Source organism: Lutra lutra, chromosome 5 (genome assembly GCF_902655055.1).
Source record: "Lutra lutra chromosome 5, mLutLut1.2, whole genome shotgun sequence".
Classification (NCBI taxonomy): Eukaryota; Metazoa; Chordata; class Mammalia; order Carnivora; family Mustelidae; genus Lutra; species Lutra lutra.
Genome location: NC_062282.1, coordinates 51362069 through 51387345, shown reverse-complemented (window position 1 = coordinate 51387345; position 25277 = coordinate 51362069). Strand labels below are relative to the sequence as shown.

Sequence of the window (25277 nt, the reverse complement as noted above, 5' to 3'; positions counted from 1 at the left end):
CATTGTTCCTAGAAAGTGGATAGAAATCAAGGAAAACTCTCTTCGTGTGGGGGCTGGAGTGTCTAGAGTCACGAGGTTATAGAGAATGTCTTGCACATCATTCTATCCCCAGCACCTAGCACGGTGCCTAGCCTAGTAGGCGCTCAAAACAGTGTCGACAATTATTTTCAAACTTTAGTTGGCCTTCTCAAAGAAGCCTGTGGTACCCACACACGGCTGCAAGCAGGTCCGTGCCTAGAAATAACATTTATTCTAAGGGACCTCCGCGCAGGGCTTCTTGGGAAGCGGCTCCCCTCCCGCGTTTCCCTGTTACTCCTCCCCTCGGTCGCCTTTGAAAGAACTGGCACGCCGCATGATTCTCTCTTTTATCCCACCTCTGAAAGCCTGACTGATAATGGGCAAGAGCGTAGGCCAACCGTAAAACTCTATTTCCTCTTCCAGCCAATAGAAAGAGGCGATAAGTGTAAGGCTCCGCTTTTGTGACTTCCCCCCGTTCCCTCACTCCTCCTCTAAGATTCAACATTTGACAATTCATCCGGCCAATGAGAAGTTCCTATTCTGTATGGGAGGGAGGGACTGACTGGGTGATAGACGCCCCCATCTGGCCAATGGTGTGTCACAAGTGTGGGAGGGGTGTAGGACGGAACCAATGGCGCGGTGCCAATAACGAGCATCAGGGAAAGGGCGGGACGAAACTGTTCAAGGGAGGGAGGGGAAGGTCCAGGGAACCAAGCAGCGTTGCCGCTGCCGCTGCACCCCGAGCTGGAGGAGGGAGAAGCCAGGAAGAAAATGGCGGCCGTGGCTGCAGAGGCGGCAGCGACTGCAGCGTCCCCCGGGGAGGGGGGCGCCGGCGAGGCCGAGCCGGAGATGGAGCCCATCCCCGGCAGCGAGGCCGGCACTGACCCCCTCCCGGTCACCGCAACGGAAGCATCCGTGCCGGACGGCGAGGCCGACGGGCAGCAGTCTTCTCCTCAGGCCGACGAGCCGCCGCTCCCGCCGCCACCGCCGCCGCCGGGGGAGCTCGCCCGCAGCCCGGAGGCGGCGGGGCCGGAGCTGGAGGCTGAGGAGAAGCTGCCTGCCCGGGTGGCGGAGCCGGCGGCAGCCGCGCCTCAGGAAAGACCCGACCTTCCACCTTCCCCTACACCGCCGCCCGAGAAGCCCCCAGCTCCCGAGGAGCGCCAGGAACCGCCGCTGCCCCAGCCCGCAGCCCCGGCGCTCGTGCCGCCGGCGGGTGGGGACTCCGCGGTGTCGCAGCTGATTCCCGGCTCCGAGGTGCGGGTCACGCTGGACCACATCATTGAGGACGCGCTCGTCGTGTCGTTCCGTCTAGGGGAGAAGCTCTTCTCCGGGGTCCTTATGGATCTGTCCAAAAGGTACCGCGCCAGCCCCCAGCACGTCCCCGGGCCCCCTTGGTCCCCAGGGAGGGAGCGAGCCAGGACGGCCCCTGCACGCCCTCGGGTCCCGTGCGGCGCGGGGCGCGCGCTTCTCGTGGGGGCAGGCGCGCGAGGCCGGGAGAGGGCAGTCTCCGCCCCAGGTGCGCGCCTGTGAGGGCAGGTGCGTTACCAGGTGTGGGGCGCGGGTACCCGACCCGCTGGCTCTTTCCGCGACCTGGCTCTGGAGCACCCACTCCGGTGGCCTGGTGGGTTAATGCAGAATGCAGGAGTTTTGCCGAGAACCTGGTACTGGGCGGGGGACGCTGCTTGCTCGCGAGGCACTTTTTTTCTTGAATTCACCTTTAGCGAGGTTGGAGAAAGGGGTGTGTGCATTTGGGTTCCCAAAAGGTTAACTGTCACTCCTTATGGGGGAAGAGTATTTGTTAGAAGTGAACCTCTTAACTGTTACTCTTACTGTTAGCACTAATTACCCTTAGGTGACTGCTGTAGGGAAGCACAGTTGGCTAATTAAAATGATAGTTTTAAGATTTTCTTACCCTTTAGTATTAGGATGATGTGATACAGGAATGTTCAAATATTGATTTCTGGTACTGTAGATACAGTTTATATATTAAGGGCAAGAAGGTGGATTCACCCCCAAGCCTTTGGCTTAGCACATTTTCATCTTTGATTTAAAATGTTTGTGGGCATTGCTTTAAACAGGTAAAAAAAGGTGTTCTAAGTCTAGAGTTAAGTTAACCTTTTTATTCTCTTCTTTTGCAGATATGAAGTGCAGAGACTCCCATTCACGGCTCTCCATTCTGTTTCCTGCAACAGCACACACTCTGATGGGTATCTCACCTGTTTGGAAACGGCTTACTTTAATATGTTTTATTTTTTCTTTTATTTTAAAAATTTTATTTATTTGAGAGAGAATGCGAGCATGAGCAGGGAGAGGGGCAGAGGGATAAGCAGACTCCCCTCCGAGCAGGGAGGCTAGGGATGGGATCCATCCCAGCTCCCTGAGATGAAGACCTGAGCCGAAGGCAGACGCTTAAGCACTGAGCCACCCAGATGCCCAGTATATTTTATTTTTTAACTCTTGTCCTCGCATAAAGACACCGTTGTCTTTTTCACATTTGGGGGGAAAAATTTGAAATACATATGGAAGGCAGTTACAGGGGAGGAGAGACCATGAAAAAAATAAATACAAGTTGAATTAGGATGTTTGGGCAGGGAAATGATGGGAGACTTTTTAATTTTTTTTTTTTTTTTAAGATTTTATTTATACGAGAGAGAGTGGGGTTGGGTGAAGGGACAGAGGAAGAGAAGAATATCCAAGGAGACTCCTAGTGGGGAGGTGTGTCTCCCCCCCCCCCCCCCCACAATAGGGCTTGACCTCAGGACCCATGAGATCATGAAACCCAGAGTGGATGCTTAAGCGACTGAGCTATCCAGGCGCCCCACTTTAATTTTTTTTTTTTTTTTTTTAAATTTTAGAGCAAGTGTGAAGTGGGGGAGAAGGTCAGAAGGAGAGAATCTTTTTTTTTTTTTTTTTTTAAAGATTTTATTTATTTATTTGACAGAGATCACAAGCAGATGGAGAGGCAGGCAGAGAAAGAGAGAGAGGGAAGCAGGCTCCCTGCTGAGCAGAGAGCCCGATGCGGGCCTCGATCCCAGGACCCTGAGATCATGACCTGAGCCGAAGGCAGCGGCTTAACCCACTGAGCCACCCAGGCGCCCCAGAAGGAGAGAATCTTAAGCAGACTCCCCGCTGAGTGTGGAGCCCTATAATGGCTCCATCTCATGACCCATGATAGCTGAAACCAAGAGTCCTTCCCTTAACCGACAGAGCTAGCCGGGCACCTCTATAATTACTAATGAAATTGTTTAACTCCAGAAATTTTTTGTTTTTCTTCTTTTTTTGAGAATTTTGGATCAGGACCTTTGCACTTATGTTTTCATAGTTAGAAAGCAGAATAAGACCAGTGTGCTTTCTACTGATGTATTTAATAGCGAAGGAGAGAGAGACTCAGTAGTGTGTATGCTATTGAATCAAACAGAAGTGAAGGCCAGTGATTGTGTGAGAATCTGGATTTCAAATCTGCAAAAGGAAGGTGAAAAAAGGTAAGTTGTTCCTGGAAATGGAATGGATAGTTCTTTCCTCTGTTGAGGTGCTCACTGTGTTGGTGTTTTATTTTTCTTAAAGTTTCTTTAATAAATTGCAGTTTATTTTTTGAGTTTTGTTCTGCTTTCCTAACTGTGCTGCTTATAGTTGAAAATTTCTTAGGTGGAGGGAGTTTTTTTTTTTTATTGTGAACCTTTTGCATTTTAATGTTTTGAAGTGAAAGGTCTCTGTCATTAAAGTCTTTTTAAAATGGTTGTTAAGGAAACCTTATCAACTTTTCATTTAACAGTATTGAGCACATCTGTGTGTAAGGCACCCTCCTAGTATTTTAAATGTTATGAGTTATAGTCCCTGCAGCTGGAAGCTTATATTTGGGAGGTAACAGTAGTGGAATTGGTGAAGAAACAACACACAAAGGTGTTTTTAAAATTAGCATTTGAAGGAATTATTTTTGGGCTAATGATGACTAGTTGGTTATCTCTTTTTTCCTACTACAGTTTGGTAAAACAGATCTACCCATATATTTTGTAATCTGCCATTTACCTTCATTGTATACTTGATGTGCAGTTTTGGGGTTAAATGATGATCCAGGAGATCCTCTTTATAGATTCTGCCATAACTTTAGTAATCAGCTGCTTTAAAAACCATTTTTATCCTATATGAATTGGCCATTTAATGAAACCTTTGGGTAAAAATAACAAGAGCTTCCTATTATGTACCATTGTACCACTTGCTTTAGTCTTTATAACCGTGGTGATATTTTTCATTTATATAGGAGGAAATTGAGGTTCATTTAAATCGGCCAGTTATTGAGCTTATAAATGGCAAAGTAAGGATTCAGATGTAGGTTGATCTGATTCTAAAGCCTATACTACTTCTCCTTTCTTTTCTTTCTTTTTTTTTTTAGATTTATTTATTTATTTATTTGACAGACAGAGATCACAAGTAGGCAGAGAGGCAGACAGAGAGCGGGAAGCCGGCTCCCTGCAGAGCAGAGAGCCTGATGTGGGGCTCTATCCCAGGACCCTGAGATCATGACCCGAGCCGAAGGCAGAAGGCTTAATCCACTGAGCCACCCAGGCGCCCCCTTTTTCTCCTTTCATATTAGAAAGTTGGGCTGGCAGATTTTCCTTTAAACAGTAAAAAAATTGCATATTTCTGAAATTTAGTGCCTATTCTGACTTTAGTAGCTGTATGGGATAATACAGAGGGTATGAGTATTGGAACCAAGCAGATTCTTTAGACAGGTAATTGCCGTGAGACCGTCTGCTCTGGAGAGTCCCCATTTCCTAAGTTGTATATTGCAGAACACATAGCAGCGTCTGAAGTCCTGGTTCTTGCCTATTCAGTGAGGTACCCAGAAGAGAATTAACATTTCGGAGACTAAGTGCCTCCGTGTATGTGTATGGTTTTCTTTAGTCTTAAGGAAAAGGGCCAGTTACTGCTTTTTTTTTGATTATTTTATTCTGACATTATCCATGGTACAGAAATGTCTTTTAAAGTTGGAAGAGTTGTTCACTATGTAGAAAAAAGTGTTTATAAGGGTGTGTGTGTATGTTTGTGTGTGTGTGTGTGTGTGTGTATATATATATATGTTGACCTATAAAAATATATAGCTTTGTAAGCATTTGCCATTCTTCACCTTCCTGCCATTGTATTATTTTTTGCCTTATTTTTAGTTATTTGATTGAAGAACACATTTTTGAGGAGATTCTTTTCGTGGAAAAAAGAAACAGGACATATGTAATTAAAAAAAAAAAAAGAACAGGTGGTAGTACCACTTATTAAATAGTTTGGGTCTGAATTCTAGTGCCAGGCTCTCCAGTTGATACTGTGACTTTGGGCAAATCTCTTTGCCTCTTTGGGCTCCAGTCTCTCTAGTTCTTATGAGGTGAATTCATTTGACTTTAGGCGGTTCACAAACCCAAACAAGCAATCAAACTTCATTCCTCAGTTTATGTTTATAGAAAGTGAATAGGGTGACCAGGTGGTCTGGTTTTCCTGTACCATCCCAGTTTGATTGTTACTCCTTATGCCTTCAAAGCAGCTTGCTTTGGCTACTGTACAAATGACATGGTCACCCTAAAATGAAGATACTTGAATATCTGATTAAAAACTGATTTTATAGGATTTATTTGAAAATGAAAACCCTTTGAGGCATCCTTTATTTAAAAAAATTTTTTTGGAAGATCTTATTTTCTTGAGAGCACAAAGGAAGAAGAAGCAGCAGACTCCTTGCTGAGTGGGGAGCCTGATGAGGGGTTAGATCCCAGGACCCTGAGATCATGACCTGAGCCAAAGGCAGATGCTTAACTGACTGAGCCACTTCATTTTTTTAGTTTATTCTGGGCTCCTCCACTGGTGTTTTATACCCAGCTCTCTTAAGGTAGTTAGTTTAAATTACCTGCCTACTCCTAAACTCATTAGCAACACGTAATGACAATAGTCTAATACAAGCAGATAAAAATAATCAACTCACCCACAAATTCAGTTTGGTTTTCTTACTCCCTTTTCTTCCTTAACCTTAGGCTTTGAAATTTTGACATATGCACATTTGTTTCTTTTCTTTTTTTTTTTAAAGATTTTATTTATTAATTTGACAGAGAGCGAGATCACAAGTAGGTAGAGAGGCAGGCAGAGAGAGAAGAGGAAGCAGGCTCCCTGCTGAGCAGAGAGCCCGATGTGGAGCTCGATCCCAGGACGCTGAGATCATGACCTGAGCCAAAGGCAGAGGCTTTAACCCACTGAGCCACCCAGGTGCCCCTGCACATTTGTTTCTTTTAGCATTCTGTAATAAGCATTCTTTCATGTTATTGTAAACCAGTGGTTGGTACCATGATTTTTTTGTTCTTTTTTATTATGGTAAATGAACCTCCATGTATGTATGATCCTTGCTTTGACATTTATCAACTATTAGTCATTCTTGTTTCATCATATGCCCTCCTCCACTGGATAATTTTGAAGCAAATCCTAAATACATTCTTCACCATAAGAATTGTGGTATAGAGCTCTGAAAAAATAAGGATTTTAAAGCAATAATGTACTTCTTTTATTGCAACTAAAGTAACAACAGCAGTTCCTTTTTGTCATCCTATGGCCTGCCAGTCAGTGTTAAAATTTCACAGTATCTCAGAATTAACATTTCAGTCAACATCTAAGTTTTAAATTAGGATCCAAGTAAAGTTTATACATTGCAATTGGTTGATGAGTTTCATAAATTTTTCATTTGTAGTTCTCTTGCCATTTTGTTTATTTCCTTGAAGTTTGTTAAGCCATAGACTTTGGCAGAATTTCCCACATTTTAGATTTTTTTTTTTCAGTTGTATCCCAGTGGTTGAATTTCCGTAAGTTTTAAAAATAGTTCTTTCCCTTTAGGAGCAAACCAGAGGGGCAACAACCACAGCCCTCTGAGGGCCTCTTTTTTGAAAGCCTCTCCTCTCTTATTTTGGGTTAGTAGAAATACTAGAACATCTCTTGCCTGCCCTAGATCTATTCCTTAAACACATCTACGTGTGTTTAATGTGTTCCTTAAACACTATCTACTCTAGATCTCTTCCTTAAACACACATCCAACTTTAATAATTCCAAATATAGAAAAATTTTAACCAGTCAAGATTATCTGCGAAGGGTAAAAGTCTTCAGCGCTAGTTTCTGAAAACGTAGTGTCCGCTTTCTCAGTCCATACCTAAGGAACAGTATTTACTGGGACCTATGGTTTCTAACTACACAGAACGATCATTTCAACTGTTTAGTCCTGTTCTCCAATATCTTGAAAAGTAGTTCTAAAGCCACTTAGAAATCCTGAAAAATTTCTCTTGAATTCCATTTTTTTTGTATCTGATAGGAATTGAGGAGTCATGAAGTAAATGTTTATGCATAAAAACTTGCGCATTTTAATTTGTGGTACTTGTTTATTTCAGAATTTCAGAATTGACCTTTTACAAATACTTTTTGTGTGTGTCTATGGGGTACGGTTGCATTAAAGAGAATTGAGGTGATTTCTTTAAAAAACTTTAGGTTTCACTAAGTTCGTAAAATTTGTAGAAAAGTTACTTGTTTTTTTAAGGAAATATAAACCAAGACAATGATTTTTTTTCTTTACAGAGACCATGAAACGTATGGTGCAATAGCTCTACTTTTGGTGGGAAAAATATACAGCCATTCTGGTGAAGCAGTGAGTAGTGGTATTAGTAGCTTATACTAAGCATCCAGGTCAAGAATTTAGGTCATCGAGTAGTATGCTTGAATGCTTGTATTGAGTTGTACATTTTTAACACAAAATTTTTTTGGTGATTATTCTGCTTATATCCTAAGGTGTTGATGAAGGGTTCCCACAGTAAGATAGCACAGAGGCAAGTGTCAGTCACTTTCTGACCCAGACAGTTTGAGGACACCCACTACTAAAGCAGTGTGTATGCTATATTGAAAGTGTGCTCTTCCATAGCATGTTGGACTGTGATGATTTTTTTTTTTTTGAGGTGAGGAATTGTTGGACCTTAAAAACCTAGTTTGAGTGTAAAGAATCCTGTAACAAACATCATGGTATTAAAAACAGATTTTAAAACTCAGTTTATAAACTAGATAACCAAATGTTACAGACACAAACTATGCTAGGCATGTTTTAATGGACTTGGGGCTTCTAATGAGGTTAATCTTCAGCCTTTTAAGTGTAAGACCATACTTCACTGTGCACTCTTTTAAAGCAGAGTTCTTGATGGAATTGGGTTTAAACTTCATAAGATTCTGTGGGGGGCTATTAAAAGGTTTATGTAGTTTGTGCTCATCTTCTCTAAAAAATGAAAGATGGTCTAAGTACTTATTTGTGCCTATGAAGTGCATCCTTATTTCTTCATATTTATTGGCCCTGTTCTCCCCAAATTCCCAGATTAATTCAGGCACACATTACCAGCAGAACAGAGCTTGCTCTAGTGGTAAGATCTTGCAAGAAAGTAAGTGGAGGTTAAGTTACACTTTGGGTGGTTTTAATATAGAATGATTTTGCTAAATACTTTGGGGAGTGTTCCTCTAAACAGATGTGCTTAAGATTTCTGATCTCCACTGCAGTTTGCAGTTTTAACCAAGATGATTCTGATGCAGGTGATCCTCGTACCATATTTGGAGATAAGGAATTTTTAGGGAGTAGTTTTGCCAAAATAGTAGGACCATAAATTTGTTAAACTTGTTTTAAAAGTTATTGGTTAATTTTGATTGGGATATAATTAAAAAGTAAGCAGTACGTGGGGGGATGGGCCACTTGGGTAGCAGATCCAGATCCTTATTATAGAAATGGTAGACTTGCAAATAGGTTTCTGAAATCTGGTTGCCTGCTAGGAGTTTAGTAGTTCATAACTTTAATCTTTTTTCCTTGGGCCAATTTTAAACAGTTACCTTAGTCTTTACAATAGCATAGCGGTGTTTAGCCTTTTAAAACTCATTCCTCCAATAATATTTGATTTTCACTTTCTGCATCTTCCCATCATCTAAGAAGGTTGCCAGTCTTTAATGTAATTAACAATAGCTACTATATAGTTCCTACTCTTAAACTTGGCACTGGGCACTTTTAATACACTGTTTTCAGTTTACTTTCTTGGACTCCAATAAAGTAAATTCCACTAATCCCATTGCACAGATAAAGACACTGAGGCTCAGATTAGTAAATTGCCTAAAATTGCATATTTTATGTTTATATTAAAATGCGCGATTCATGTTTACATTATTTTATATTAAAATACAAGATATTAGTAGATAAAGATGCCCTTTTTGAACAATATGCAGTTGTCTTATGATTTGAAAACAATCCTGTTCTAATATACTTCTTTATTTTTACCATTACCATTTAGCTTATGATTTTGGTGGAGCGTTACCTTGGTAGGTAGAAATGATAGAACTCTTTGTTCCTCTCTCAACCAGGAAATAGCTGCTTGCTTTTAAAATATGATTGCCCTTCAGTTTAATTTAGTGAACACTTTGGGCATTTTTGGAAATGGGGTTTCTAATTCATATATGGCTTTGGGATGTTTTGCCTTGGTTGGCCTGGCTCTGGCAACAGTGGAGTCCACTAGTTGAGAAAGGAATCACAAAATGTCAGATTTGAAGCTCACTGAGCACAAGGTCAGCATTTGTTAAGTGCTGGGTGGCTGAGTTGGAAAATAATTTTAAAGATTAAAACTGTAAGTTGTTGAACAGACTGTTTTTGGTAAAATAGGAATAGAGAAATAAATTGAATAAATTTTCTTTAAAAAGTTAGTCTGTTGAGAAATCATTTAGGCCCCTGTGTGGTGGGCTCCATTAAACATAATATAAAAGAAATATTAAAAGTACTTAGAATTCATAATGGAAACATAAAAAATGTGAAACTCCTTTTTGGTATCTTGGAGCCAGGACCAAGGGAATTCTGTTGAAGAATTTGCAAACTGATGAGTTGTTTACATTAATAATTAGATCCTTTTATATCAGTGTTCATTTTCTTAGGAAAATGTCAACTATATTTCTCTAAGTGATATACAAAAGGTCAAGATTTGTGTGCTCTTAAAAATATTTTGCCATGTTGTGGCAATTACAATTTTTTGGATGTTTATTTTATTTTATTTTTTTTAAAGATTTTATTTATTTATTTGACAGAGAGAGATCACAAGCAGGCAGAGAGGCAGGCAGAGAGAGAGGAGGAAGCAGGCTCCCTGCTGAGCAGAGAGCCCGATGTGGGGCTCGATCCCAGGACCCTGAGATCATGACCCGAGCCGAAGGCAGCGGCTTAACCCACTGAGCCACCCAGGCGCCCCCAGGATGTTTTTTTTTAAAAAGAATTTACTAGTAAGGAATAATAATTTGAATACCATACAGATGTTATTACTATTTGTACATTTCAAAAGACTGAAGTATAAATATTGTCTCTATCTATAGTTGTCTCCACTTTTTAATTTCTAAACCTAGATATCCAGGTACGTTTTTAGAGGACTATTTGAACGTACACGATTGGGAGCTTAAACTCTAAATTATTAGTGTTTAACCTCTTGCCCTCCCCAAAAGCTATCCATGATGTTATAAAAGAGGATTGGATAGACTAAAAAGATGGAGTAAATTTTTATGGTTAAAAAGATGTTATTTTGGGGCGCCTGGGTGGCTCAGAGGGTTAAGCCCCTGCCTTCAGCTCAGGTCATGATCTCAGGGTCCTGGGATCGAGCCCTGCATTGGGCTCTCTGCTCAGCAGGGAGCCTGCTTCCTCCTCTCTGCCTGCCTCTCTGCCTACTTGTGATCTCTGTCTGTCAAATAAATAAATAAAATCTTAAAAAAAAAAAAGATGTTATTTTAAAACATTTATGCAGCCTTACTCCCCCATCAGTTACTTTTTTTTTTTTTTAAAGATTTTATTTATTCATTTGTCAGAAGGACAGAGCGACAGAGGCTGTGGGAGGGGCAGGCAGAGGGAGAGGGAGAAGCAGGTTCCCTGCTGAGCAAGGAGCCCAATGTGGGACTTGAACCAGGACTGTGGGATCATGACCTGAGCCATAGGCAGCTGCTTAACCATTGACTGAGCCACCCAGGCATTCCCCCATCAGTTACTTTTAAAAGATATTTCTTGGCATTTTAGGTCCTAATTGGTGCATTTTTTTTTTTTTTTTAAGATTTTTTTTTATTTGACAGAGAGGGAAGCAGGCTCCCTGCTGAGTGGAGAGAGGCGGGGCTTGATCCCAGGACCCTGAGATCATGATCTGAGCCGAAGGCAGAGGCTTAATTAACCCATTGAGCCACCCTGGCGCCCCGCATATTTTGTTTTTATCTTGATAAAGTTATCCTCCCTACCTTCTTGCACATTTGGGTACCCATAGTTCCTGCAAATTGCTCTTACAGTGCTTGGGAGTTTTTAATTAAAAACATCATCCATAGTCACAGTTAATAAAATCGAATACACTTTAACTTTGATAATTACCATATATTGTGCCTACTTACTGTGTACTGGGCCCTAAGATGAGCAATTACGCATTTTTTTTTCCTTTAAAAATTTTTAAAATTTAGAGTTCATAAGTGCCTGTGAGTGGGGGAGGAGCAAAGGAGGAGAGAGAGGCAGAGATTCTGAAGCAGACTTTGCCCTGGGGTGCGGCTTGATCTTTGGGCCCTGAGAGCAAGACCCAAGCTGAAACCAAGACTTGGTGCTTAATAGACTGAGCTACCCAGGTGCCCCTGTTGATACATATTCTTAATTAATGTAGATGACAATTCTTTGAATTTACTTAACTTCAATTCCAATGTTCAAAAAGCTCTGAAAACTGAATTTTTTATAACTTTTTTGGTGGGGAAACCTAACCTGACTGAATTTCTGTGAGACTCTTATATCTATATATCCCATTTAGTATGAATGTTTTTTCATTTCATTGTTGAAGCATTAATGTGTTTGATGATAGGCTGCTTATTAGATCAAAAACCAGAAAAATTCCAAGTTCTGAAGCCTGTCTGTCTCCATGGGAGAAAGAGCATGTGGACCTGTCAGCTCCTGCACTCCCTTAGTGCGGTAGTGGAGGTGGAGGAGAGGGGTTGAGTCACTTGATGAAATGAAGGGAGGCAATAGTAGCAGCAGGAGCAGCAGCAACAGCAGAGAACCTGGCATCTGTGTTAACTGCTTGGATTCATACCCTGGCTCTGCTGCTTACTAGCTGTGTGCTGTTGGGAAGGTCACTTACCCTTTCTATAAAATGGGGATAGTACAGATACTTCACTAAAAGAGTTGTGGTCATTAAATGATTTAATGTGAATAAGTATGTACTAAAATAGTTCCTGGCACACAGTAAGTGCTGTATGTATTAACTCTTAAGACTTTGAAGAAGTAGCTCCTAAGTGGCAGAATTAATTAATGTCATTTGTTTGACTGGCCACTGAACCTGAGTCCTGTTGCATTGCAGTATAATCTATCTTTAAAATACCTTGAAATGATTTGTGGAAGCTTCAGGTAATATCTGTGAGGTATAACTTTACCCTTTTAATAAAGAAGGATAACGTTTATATTTTACTGGGGAATGAGATAACTAGGAGATGCTTGCATAATGTATGGTACAGAATGTTTCTTAATCTTTCTACCCACTAACCCCCTGGGGCAGATGGCTTGTGAGGAAGTTACGGGCTTTGTCCTAAAGAAAAAGTCTCAGAGAAATTTAGTCATTAGAGTGTCTCTGCTTCCCATATGCTTTTAAAACATTGACAAGGGCTCACCTTTGAGAATGACACATTTCAAAGTTTGCAAAAGGAAGATAATTTTGTGCTTTTCTTTGCACTTACTAATTGATAGGACCAGGCTAGCATAGCTGAGCTTGTTTTTAACAAAGTGATTGAGACACATTTAATTCCATCATTATATAATCAGAAGCCTTCATTGGTCTCCTTTTAAGAGAGTAGTGTTTTCCATTCACCACACTTTTCATAAACCCTCATTAGCAGTGCCCTCCCTCGTAACAAACACCCTCTCCAACATCCCTTCTCTTTCTGCCAGATGGATGATCTTTATTTTATTGCTTAAGCCTCTATATTCTTATCTGCCTTCTAGAAGGGGGAATCAGGTTACTGACTGGTGATTCCTAATGCATCTGGTCATCAGCTGATTTTTACCACACCTACTCAGTGTTTCACTTTATTAAACTACTTTTTTAAACCAGAAAGTTGGTTATTAACATTCAGAAATGTAGAACCACCCTTTACCACTCCCTGTTTTGCTTTTTCAGTCAATCTACCTGTGCCCTTCTAGGTGTGGTCCTTTCTTGTGAAGCTCTTTGCCTGATCGCTGATCCACAGTGATTCCTTTCCCTCTAAAGTCTATAGTCTCTTTTGGCAAGGAGTGTTACATTTTGGTCTTGCCTATTAAGTTGGCTTCTAGGGCTGGGACTTAGTTTTATACCCTCTGAATAATTAACATAATTGTGTCTGAATATAGATTTTGTGCCTAGTGGTACTTGAGGTGTGTTTGCTGGCATTTCTGCTTAAGTAGAACAATTTTTTTTTCAATTTCTTATTTTAAGTAGGCTTCACACCCAGTGTGGGGCTTGAACTCATGACCCTGAGATCGAGGCCTGTGCTCTACTCACGGAGTCAGCCAGGTGCCCCCAAATTTTCTTTTTTATAATCATTCTTTGTTTAAAATGTTTCGGTGGAGCTGAGGTGAACTAAATTTAAGATTATATTTTTTAAAACTAATTGAAAACCAAAAAAAAACCCCCTCAAAACTAATACTGAAAACCTCTTTATTTTGAAATTTCACACAGCAGAAAACTCTTAAGCTTTATTATTATTTTTTTTAAAGATTTTATTTATTTGATAGAGAAAGCACAGGTAGGCAGAGTGGCAGGGAGAGGGAGAAGCAGACTCCCGGCTGAGCAGGGAGTCTGATGTGAGGCTTGATCCCAAGGACCCTGGAATCTTGACCTGAGCCAAGGTGGATGCTTAACTGACTGAGCCACCCAGGCACCCTGTAATAAAATAAGCTTTATCTAGATTCACTAATTTTTAACATTTTGTCATGTTTGCTTTATTGTTCTTTCAATATATTTTTTTCTTGAACTATTTTGAGAACTATTTGGGCTGCATACAGCATTCTCTTTTACCCCTTAATACTTGTGCATTTATTTCTTAAGATCAGTATAGTTTTTAAATGCAAGAAACAGAGTACTTTTACCTAATTTGCAGCCCATATTTCATTATTTTGTTAGTTTTTCCAATAATGTCCTTTAAAGTTTTTTTCTTCCTCCAGTAAATGATCATGTATTGCATTCAGTTGCCATAGAATATATGGAATAGGGATTGTTCCTCAGTTTAGGTCTCTGATAATTGCTCATCAGAGGATCAGGTTATACAGGTGATGTGGTATTCTCGGGGTTCCATAGCTACCCTCATTGCTGATGTTCACTTAGATTCTCCCTCAGGTCACGTTGTCCTGTTTCTCCTCAGTGTAGTTACTGTTATATCCCTTGTACTAATCATTCCTTTACTATCATGAAAATAAACTGCTTATCATCAGACTTTCCCCTCTATGTTAGGTAGATAGATACACAATTGAAATGAAAAAAAGTAAAAAACACCTACTATGTGTCATCTTAACCATTTTTTAAAAAAGACTTATTTTAGAGAGAGACCAGAGGGAGAGGTGGGGTGGGGGGACAGAATCTCTAGCCGACATCCTGCTGAGCACAGATCAGTAGTTGGATGCTTAACTGACTAAGCCATCCAGGAAGCACCCCTCCCATCTTAACCATTTTTTTTTTTTAAAGATCTTATTTATTTGACAGAGAGAGATCACAAGTAGAGAGAGAGAGAGAGAGGAGGAAGCAGGCTCCCTGCCTAGCAGAGAGCCTGATGTGGGACTCTATCCCAGGACCCTGAGATCATGACCTGAGCTGAAGGGAGAGGCTTAACCCACTGAGCCACCCAGGCAGCCCCTTAACCATTTTTTTAAAGATTTTATTTATTTTAAAGAGGGAGGGCGTGCAGGGGAAGGGGCAGTGGGAGAGAAACTTAAGTAGACTGCTGAGCTTGGAGCCTGATGTAGGGCTCCATCATGAGCTGAGCTGACTGCAAGAGTGGGCTGCTTAACCAACTGCACCACCTAGGCGCCCCCCCATCTTTTTTTTTTTTTTTTTTTTTTTTTTGAAGATTTTATTTGAGAGAGAAAGAGAGCATGAGTGGGGAGGGGCAGAGGGAGAAGCAGGCTCCCTGCAGAGTGCAGAGCCCAGCAAGGGGCTCAGCCCTGAGACTCCAGGATCATGACCCTAGCCAAAGACAGACCGCTTAACCAGCTGAGCCACCCAGGTGCCCCAGGGCACCCCCCATCTTAAGCATTTTTAAGTGTATAGTTCAGTAACTAGTGTTAAGTACATTCACATTGTGAAACAGATCTCCAGAACTTCTTAATCTTGTAAAACTAAAACTCTAGACCCATTAAAGAACTCTCATTTCCCCTTTCTCTTAGTCCCTGACAACCACCAAATTCTTCTCTGTTTGTCTGATTTTGACTACTTCAGTTATGTTATATAAGTGGAATCATACAGTCTTTTTGTTTCTGGCTTACTTACTGCACTTAGCATAATGTTCTCAAGGTTCATCCATGTGTAACATGTGACAGGATTTCCATTTTAAGGCAGAGTAATATTTCATTGTATGTACATAACCACATTTTATTTATCCATTTATCTGTTGATGGGTGGCTTGGTTTCCACTTTTTAGGTATTGTGAAAAATGCTGCTGTGAACATGGGTGTGCAAATATCTCTTGGAGAATATGTTTTTGATTATAAATGCCCAGAAGTGTGTATAGGGGTTTGAATTTTTAATTTTGGGGGGCTTAGATATACACTTTTATGTAAAATTTTCTGTTTGCAGCTTATTAATTTCACTTGTCCTGAGATTAAGTTTTGACTTAATAACCAATCTCCAGAGATGGCATGTGAACCAAAATAAGTTTGCTTTATAGCTTTCCCTCCTTGAGATTTAACCTGTTGTTAATTTAAGGCAGAAGTTATTTCTGAAACAACTGCTTGAATTGAAATGTATCTGGATTATTATTTTTCATGTGGTTAATTGCATATAAATACTGCTTACTGTAGATTCTTTAAGAGAACATAATTTTGGGAAGGAAAGCTTTCTTTTAATTTTTGTTTGTTGGAAGTCTCATCAATGGGGCTGTCACAGCTAACCCTCCAGAATTTTTTGGGTGTCAGATGCTTCAGGACCTGTTTGCTTGCCTGAGATACAATACCTTAGTTTTTTGTTTCTTTATTTTTTACTGTAAAATATTTTTACAAGAATTTCCTCTTACAATTGGAGCTTGGCAACCAGAATTTGAAAGAAGAAAGTGAGAATCAGTTGTGCACTATTAAACTATTGTTAACAGGAAGGAAAAGATTGTAATCCTAGGTCAGAGATAAGGTGATTGAGGTTGCTGTGAAGTGAATGCTGATAAACAATACATCACCATTTTTTTCTTTTTTCTTTTTTAAATATATCAGCATTAGAAAAAAACTTTCAGCATAAGAGGTAAGAGTTGTTGGTAAACATTTTTTGTTTCGTTTGAAGTATTCCTGTGGAAATGGAATTTTGATAATAGTTTTCACTCCAAGAAGTGTTACCTATTTAGGTATAGGAATAATTGGTAATGCTAGAAATCTTAAGCAAATACCATAATTTTATCAGTGGGTGAATAAAAGTTTAACTTAGTCAAATCTAGAATCATCAATAAAATTCAGACCTAAAGTGGAACCTAAATACTAGAAATTATTTTTATACTAACTATAATTATGTCACTTTTTGAATTCTAGCTTATTAAATACTCTATATTACATTTGTTTCACCTTTACATTAGGTTGAGGATCCTTTCTCTCTTTCTTTTGCTTTGCACAAAATGGCTATTAAGCCCCAATATTCTTCCTCCTCAAAATTTTGGCTATCATCAGTCCTCAATTAAGAAGGTAGCTAGTTTTAAAACTTCATTTTATAGATTCACAGGACTTTGTACCAGAAGTCTCTGGTACACTTCACCTGGTTTTCCTCAGAAGGTATTTTTATCTATTTTTTTAAAAAGATTTTAAAAATTTATTTGACAGAGCGATCACAAGTAGGAAGAGCGCAGGCTCCCGTTGAGCAGGGAGATAGGGGGAAGCAGGCTCCCCGTTGAGCAGGGAGCCCGATGTGGGGCTTGATCCCAGGACCCTGAGATCATGACCTGAGCAGAAGGCAGAGACTCAACCCACTGAGCCACCCAGGCGCCCATATTTATTTTTATTTTTTGAGGGTTTAAAAAAAAATCGATTCATTGTTTTGTTTTTTAAATTTTGAGAGAGAGCTCACTGAGAAGCCGAGTTGGGGTGGGGAGGAGCAGAGGCAGAGGGAGAGAGAATCTCAAGCAAACTCCTGTTGAGTGGGGAGACCAACATGGGCTCAGTCCCACAACCATGAGATAACGACCTGAGCTGAAACCCTAGAGTCTGATGCTTAACAGACAGCTACTCAGGCTCCCCAAAAGATTTTATTTTTACGAAAACTTTTTACCCATTATGGGGCTCAAGCTCACAATGCGGAGATCAAGTCACATCCTCCACTGCCTGAGCCAGCCAGGTTCCCCAGACATTATTTTTAATTAAGTCATAATACCTGAATATTTTTCCTGTAGAATTTTTGGATAGTAGTTAAAGAATACTGAAAATAGGTAAGGGTTAGGATGAGTCACTGATAATAAATACCTTCGTGTTGCATGTAGAAGGGGTGGAGCAAAGAGGACAGAGGCTATTGCATCTTACTGCTCAACTCAAGTCTTAAAGAATTTATGAAAAGTTCTTCTCATAAAGCTCAAGCAAGGGGGGACTAGTTAGCCTTTCACCTCTGGAATGATTGAAATCCTCCTCTGCTGAGGTTGCCCTTTGGTGAGCATTCACATGAGACATAAATACCTTCACCTTAGGAAAACCTAAAGCAAAAATGCTTGCTAAAAATTTAAGTCTGCATTCCGACCAGGGGAGGGTCTTATGATTCAGTCTTGAGGCAGGCCTTAGGAATCTTTATTTTCAAACACCATGGAGTGTTGCAGATTTTTAGAGGACACACTTGAGAAATTAGATTTTGAGATTTTTTTTTTTTTTTAAGAGAACATAGGTTTTGTTTATTTTTTTATATGTAGGCTTCATGCCCAGTGTGGGGCTTGAACTCACCATTCTGAGATCCAGTCACATGCTCTACTGACTGGATTAGCCAGGTGCCCGGAGAGGGTGTAGTTTTGTTGCTACTTTATATTCTTATTAAGGTTACAGTTTCATAAATTAATGGTTTGCAAAATTTTGAGCATAGTTACAAATGTATTTTATAGATGGATGTGTATATACATGCATATATGAAACAGTTTCATTGCAGTTACATATAAATAGATTCTGATTTTTTTTTTTTAAGATTTTATTTATTTATCTGACAGAGATCACAAGTAGGCAGAGAGGCAGGCAGAGAGAGAGGAGGAAGCAGGCCCTCCGCTGAGCAGAGAGCCCGATGCGGGGCTCGATCCCAGGACCCTGAGATAATGACCTGAGCTGATGGCAGGGGCTTAACCCACTGAGCCACCCAGGAGCCCCTAGATTCTGATTTTTAACTTTTTTTTTTCTTTATTTATTCGAGAGACAGCATGAGAGGGGAGGTCAGAGGGAGAAGCAGACTCCCCATGGGGCTGGGAGCCCGATGTGGGACTCGATCCCAGGACTCCGGGATCATGACCTGAGCCGAAGGCAGTTGCTTAACCAACTGAGCCACCCAGGCGCCCCTGATTTTTAACTTTTAAATCATAGTTGTGAACCTGGAAATTGATTTCACAGAACGTCTCACCATTAGTTTGAAAACACCATCATAATACTAAGTGTTGTCCATGTTAGGAAGACAGCATGATTACTAAGATGGAGTAGTACATTGATATCCCTTTTCTTCTTAAGGTGATTTAATCTTTCCATTCCTCTGAGAAAGTTTTATTATTAATATTTTAGAAAAGTAGAAAAATATTTTTCTACTTTTGCCATATATCTACCACCCACAGTTACTAGCTTGGCTATCCCCCCCACCCCCTTTTTGGTGTCTTATTAGGACACAATGAAGTGCCTTCCTGTGTTACTTAAAAATGTTTAATGTTTGTATTTTATATGCTTTAGAGGGAAAGGCAAGGAACAAACCCCAGAAGTGAAATTAATGTTTTTATTAAACTCCTGAGGGAGAGCATAATAGATTCCACAGCTTATTTGGTATAAAGTTCTAAAATAATTGGCTAGCTCATCCTCTTTTTGAGGCTATTAATTAAGATAGAGAAATGATCCTGAAGTCTAACAAATAAGTTTAACATAGGATCAAATGGGGCTCATAGGTGGTTCAGTCGGTTAAGCTTCTGCTTTTGGCTCAGGTCATGATCCAGGGTCCTGGGATCAAGAGGCCCCCCCCCCCCCCCCAGCAGGGAGCCTCTCTCACACCTTGCCTCTCTGCCTACTTCTGCAAGCTCGCTCACTCTCTATTAAATAAAATCTTTAAAAAAAATTTACAAAAAAGTAAGATTAGATTAAATGAAGTAAATTTTAGTCAAGAAAATGGCTGGCATTTTCCTGTTAACCCTTACCTGAATCCTTTAAGGTAGGAAAAAGTAGCGTTAGCCCATTTTATGCATATAAAAACTGCATCTAGAGACATTTAGTAACACCATGGATACAAAGTTGGTAAGAACAGGTGTGAAACTTTACCTCCGACATTAGGGGGATTATAGTTTTAGTTATGCCTAATGCCTAATAAGAGGATGGGCATTTTGTATTCAGCTGTGAATAAATTTTTCAAAATTTTTTATTTTTTAATTTTGCCCCATGTGAAAGTGCAGTGAGGAAAAATAATAGCTTCTTAAGAGTTAGAAATTTGATTGCTAGTATCAGTAGTGGTCTCACCTCAGATAAGTTATGTTGTTTGATGGACCTGTATGTGAAAATCCAAAAATCTCACCTCTCTTGTTCATACGAGAAAAGGCTAAATGCTCAAATTACCCTGCAGGTAAATAGGAAGCAAACATTTAAGTACCAGACCTATGCTAGAATAGAAAGCCACTTTGCAGATCTGATGTAGAGAAGAGGGTATCCTTTGTGGACTAGCCCATATTCAAGTCTGTCCCACCCTAGGTAAAAGTTTTTCTCTTCCTTTGTGGCTTATATGTATTTTCTTACAAGCTGTTGGTTTGTGGTCACCAAACTAACAGATGACTTCAGAGAAAGAATAAATATAGATATGAGAAACAGAACTGGTGGTGTTGGCTCTTACTACATCCCCGTCTGAGTTTAGGTGTGTTTATAGCCTTAAAACTTAATGTAAAGATTTCTTCCCAACAAAGATATGCTGAACCTTTTGGGGGACATAAGGACATATGCCAGAGAATGACAACCTAAGATTCATTTATTAGAAAAAGACGTGCAAGAACATTGCATCTTAGGAGTTCTGACCACCTGAAGCCAATCCTTGCTGCCTTAAAGGATTGAGAAATAGAATTGTGTTCACTGCTCTTCAGACAGCATCAGATAGTGTTTAAAGTTAACATGTTAACATGCACATGATGAAATTATGTGGTAGTGTGATTTTATTTTAATGTGAAGGAATCAGTGTAGCATTTTAGCTTTACGATGGTTAGCCCGGGAGGATTAAATCACAGTGATTTCTAACCTTGACAAACAAGGTTAAGTTGACCCTTATTTTATTGGAAACTGAGAATTGTGAAGGTTTGTCTTCTATATTCGTGCTTTGCAAACTGGGTCTGGACCAGTTTTAAAATCCATGTATTGAGTCTGGCTAGCATAAAAATAAATAAAATAGTAGTAGGGAAAAATATCATATATCACATAATGTTAAACATTTAGTGAAACTTCGGCTTAAGTCTGTGTGTATATGTATATATGCGTGCCTGTGTACATACATAAATATTACTTGATTACAATATGAAAATATTTCTTAATGTGTGATACATTTTTTAAAAAGTTAGCCACAGCTCTGTACCTGTCTGCTCATGTGGTAATTTGGGCATCTGAATTTTTCACATTTTTGTGGTTTTGCGGGGAAGGAGGTAGATGAAAGGCTTAAAGAGTTAGGGAGCAGCTGGTAGCTGGTCTTTGGATCCTTAGTGATTAAGTGAAGTTGAGATGGGATTTTATTGATTCAGTGTTTTTGGGTAGTTAAGGCTAAATTTGTTTTGTGAAGCTTTTGAAAGCTCTTAGAACCAGAGGGAGTTATGTATGTTGTATATTTATAGTTATATTTACTGGACTTGTCCAAAGTCCAGCAAATGTAATATCAAATGATATAAAATGTTAAACTGTCTGATAGAACGCCTTTTGATCTAAGACTGAAAGGTCCGTTTTAAATAATATCAGCTCTTCTGGTGCTGCTTAGAATGGTCATTTGATTTCATACTTAAATGTGTAATCTGTTTATACCTAAAATGTAGGACCAATAAGAAATGAGGGGCTTTTGGATTTTGGTGGGGAGGTGGTCAGTAGGTTTTTATTTTTATGTTTTTATTCTTTAGTATGAAATAAGATTTTGGGAAAGGTCATATGTACAAACACTGAGTATTGTTTCAATTTAAGAAATTAAATCATAGACCTTGAGTTAATGGCTTCTTTTTTTCTTTGATTTCTTTCCAAGGTTTGGGCCCCATGGGATCCCTGTGACAGTGTTTCCCAAAAGGGAATATAAGGAGAAACCTGAAGCCATGCAGCTCCAAAGTAATACATTCCAAGAAGGGACAGAAGTCAAGCGTGAAGTGAATGGTGCTGTTCCCGATGACCCTTCTCCCATCTCGCCTCCTGAGCCAGGCTTGGCTGAAAGCCTGTGGACTTCCAAACCACCGCCTCTCTTCCATGAAGGAGCACCTTACCCTCCCCCTTTGTTTATCAGGGACACCTATAACCAGTCAATACCTCAACCACCGCCTCGGAAAATTAAGCGACCCAAACGAAAAATGTACAGGGAAGAACCTACTTCAATAATGAATGCTATTAAACTGCGACCCAGGCAAGTCCTGTGTGACAAGTGTAAAACCAGTGTTGTTGCAGAGAAAAAGGAAATTAGAAAAGGTAGTAGTGCAAGTGACTCTTCTAAATATGAAGATAAAAAACGGAGAAACGAAAGTGTAACTACTGTGAACAAAAAACTGAAAACTGACCATAAAGTGGATGGGAAAAACCAAAATGAAAGCCAGAAAAGAAATGCTGTGGTGAAGGTTTCCAATATTGCTCACAGCAGAGGCAGAGTAGTCAAAGTTTCTGCTCAGGCAAATACATCAAAAGCTCAGTTAAGTACTAAAAAAGTGCTCCAGAGTAAGAACATGGATCATGCAAAAGCTCGGGAAGTGTTGAAAATTGCCAAAGAAAAGGCACAAAAGAAGCAAAGTGAAACCTCTGCATCCAAAAATGCACATTCAAAAGTCCATTTCACACGTCGCTATCAGAGTCCTAGCTCAGGTTCCCTTCCACCCCGGGTTCGTTTAAAACCACAAAGGTACAGGAATGAAGAAAATGACTCTTCTTTGAAGACAGGACTTGAGAAAATGCGGAGTGGCAAGATGGCACCCAAGCCCCAGTCTCGCTGCACCTCTACCCGCTCAGCAGGTGAGGCCCCTTCAGAAAATCAGAGTCCCTCAAAAGGCCCTGAAGAGGCCAGCAGTGAGGTTCAGGACACAAATGAAGTGCTTGTGCCTGGTGAGCAGGATGAACCACAGACACTGGGCAAAAAGGGCAGCAAAAGCAATCTCTCTGTTTACATGACCCTAAATCAAAAGAAATCTGACTCTTCCAGTGCTTCCGTGTGTAGCATTGATAGCACAGATGATTTGAAATCCTCCAACTCTGAGTGTAGTTCTTCTGAAAGCTTTGATTTTCCTCCAGGCAGTATGCATGCACCTTCCACCTCCTCCACTTCCTCCTCTTCAAAGGAAGAGAAAAAGCTCAGTAATTCCTTGAAAATGAAAGTCTTTTCCAAAAACGTCTCTAAATGCGTCACACCAGATGGCAGGACCATATGTGTAGGGGACATTGTTTGGGCCAAGATCTATGGCTTCCCTTGGTGGCCAGCCCGTATCCTTACTATAACTGTGAGCCGGAAAGATAACGGCCTTTTAGTCCGACAGGAGGCCCGTATTTCATGGTTTGGGTCTCCAACAACCTCTTTTCTTGCTCTTTCGCAACTCTCCCCCTTTTTAGAAAACTTCCAGTCACGCTTTAATAAGAAGAGAAAGGGCCTGTATCGCAAGGCTATCACAGAGGCGGCTAAGGCTGCCAAGCAGCTGACCCCTGAAGTGCGGGCTCTGTTGACACAGTTTGAAACGTGAACATGGACAGTAAGGTAGGCAAGAACCATTGGAAGGCGCCACAGATTTTCTAGTCTAGTCAGGAGTAACTTCTACGAAATAGCTTGGCCTGATCGGAGAGAGGAATTGTACTCAGTTGGCTGCTTTTTTTTATACTTACCTTAATAGCCATTTTTAATAGACTGAGAAGCTTAAAGAACAAGCAGTCAAATTTTGTCTTAAGGAAGTGAGATTTTAGCAGTATTTTTCAGTTTTGAAGTCAAACCATCCCAAGGCATAGGAGCCATAGCCTCAACTGAAAATGAATTTTTGCAGGGACTGTTAATGGCCATTTGTACCTAGTACTGTGTGTATGTGTGTATATTTATATATATGCACATGTACGTGTATGTGTGTATATGCATACATACATATATATAACATAGAGCCGGTCACTGTGTGACACAGGTTGCGTATTTGGGATTGCAGTAAGGGCTGATGGGCTGGTTTGGGGGCTAGGGGCGGGGAATAGTGTGGCTATTTAATGACTACTTGTTTTTTAATTAATGAATACTTAGCCTTTCTATGTGCACAATGGCGCCAGAGTTTGATAGCTAGGTGTTTGACAAACTGAGTTGCTTGCTATTCAGTTGCTGACTGTGGAAATAGCCCAGTCTTTGGGGTTAAGACTTTTAAGGCTGACAAGGTTTGAATCATCACTCTTTTGTTTAATGGGGATTTAACAAAAACTTTCAAATTTCTGGTTTGGGAGTTTAGGTAGGTTTGTCTTTGGATATGTAAATAGTTGATTGCTAAATTTGGTCAGATTTCTCCTGACTGGCTGTTCCTAAATTCTTAGGATACGTCCTGGTAAATTACACTTTGTGAATTGTCATATGTGTAATTGTTGCATTTTGGATGTACCTAATTTGATAATTTTAAAAAAATATTTCGTTTAAGGTATCTGTTTGCAGGTCAGAAAATGAGAAAATGTAATTGTGTAATGCTTTGAAATGTAAAAAAAAAAAAAGCTGTAAATAAAATTGACTAAATCCAAATTATTTGTGTGTGTTTCTCAAAAAGCTTTGAAAAATTTCAAGATGGTAGAAAGTTACTCTTTGTAATAGTTTATAGAGGAGATGAAAAAAATCAAACCTTTATTTTCCTATTTGTCTTATCAGAGAATATATTACCTGACCATAGATAAAATCCAAGTAAGTGATTAACCCATATATTCTGAAAATGAGGTTTTACAGTGTAGAGGTCTGATATGCTTCTAGATTTGAGACCATCCTCCCGCTAATTTCTCATAAATGTGTGGGTTTAATTTTCCTCATGTTTAGCCTTGATACTTCATCACATGGCTCTTTTTTTATATTTGGGTAGTTAAAACCAGTCTCTCTTGCCTGGTCTGCCTCAGGTATCCTTGCTTTTGGGGCTAGTAACTTGTATCACTTTTTCTACATGGTCCATCTGTCCCTCAGATTTGACTTATTTCCATTTTTAGCTTTTTACTGTTAGGGAAAAATATATCTGATTGCCCGTGGAGGCAAGTTTATCCCAAGATTTTTCAAGTTGTTTTCATATTTTTTTGTGTTTACCTTTTGAATTTTGATAGAATATCAGTTTGACACTTTGGAAACTTGAAAATTTTAAAGAGAGCAACTTTCTGTGTAATTCTAAGTAATCCAATTTGAAATGTCTTAGTTACCTATGGAATTAAATGATGAACAGATTAATGGAGATTAAAACCCATAATCTGTCTGCTTCCTTAAAGTTAACAGGCTTTTATGATTTATGTACAGATTTCTGCAAAAGCAAGTAGAATTTCTTCTGGGGAACTCAGTCAATGCTTTTTGATTATAACTAAACACACAATTGAAAAAAAACAATGTCTTTCACTTGAGTAGAACATATTCTTTCCTGCAAACAGAAACAACTATACTATTTTTAAAATTCTTTGATTATAACAG

General features: G+C 39.9%; 1 protein-coding gene across 12 annotated transcripts in view; it reads left to right on the top strand.

Moving 5' to 3' along the window:
- The first annotated feature begins 707 nt into the window (after positions 1-707).
- PWWP2A (PWWP domain containing 2A) overlaps positions 708-25277 on the top strand; it is a 37082-nt gene continuing 12512 nt past the window's right edge. For 3 of the 12 annotated variants that reach the window (XM_047729181.1, XM_047729182.1, XM_047729183.1), the window contains exons 1-3: positions 708-1373; positions 2157-2225; positions 21663-23360. In XM_047729181.1, coding sequence (XP_047585137.1) covers positions 790-1373; positions 2157-2225; positions 21663-23346 — 2337 coding nt within the window. In that variant the 5' untranslated portion in view covers positions 708-789 and the 3' untranslated portion in view covers positions 23347-23360. Of the gene's footprint in view, positions 1374-2156; positions 2226-3122; positions 3501-7605; positions 7676-8429; positions 8451-21662; positions 24363-25277 lie in introns of those variants that run through there. The other 9 variants (XM_047729189.1, XM_047729187.1, XM_047729188.1 and 6 more) reach the window with 8 other exon arrangements.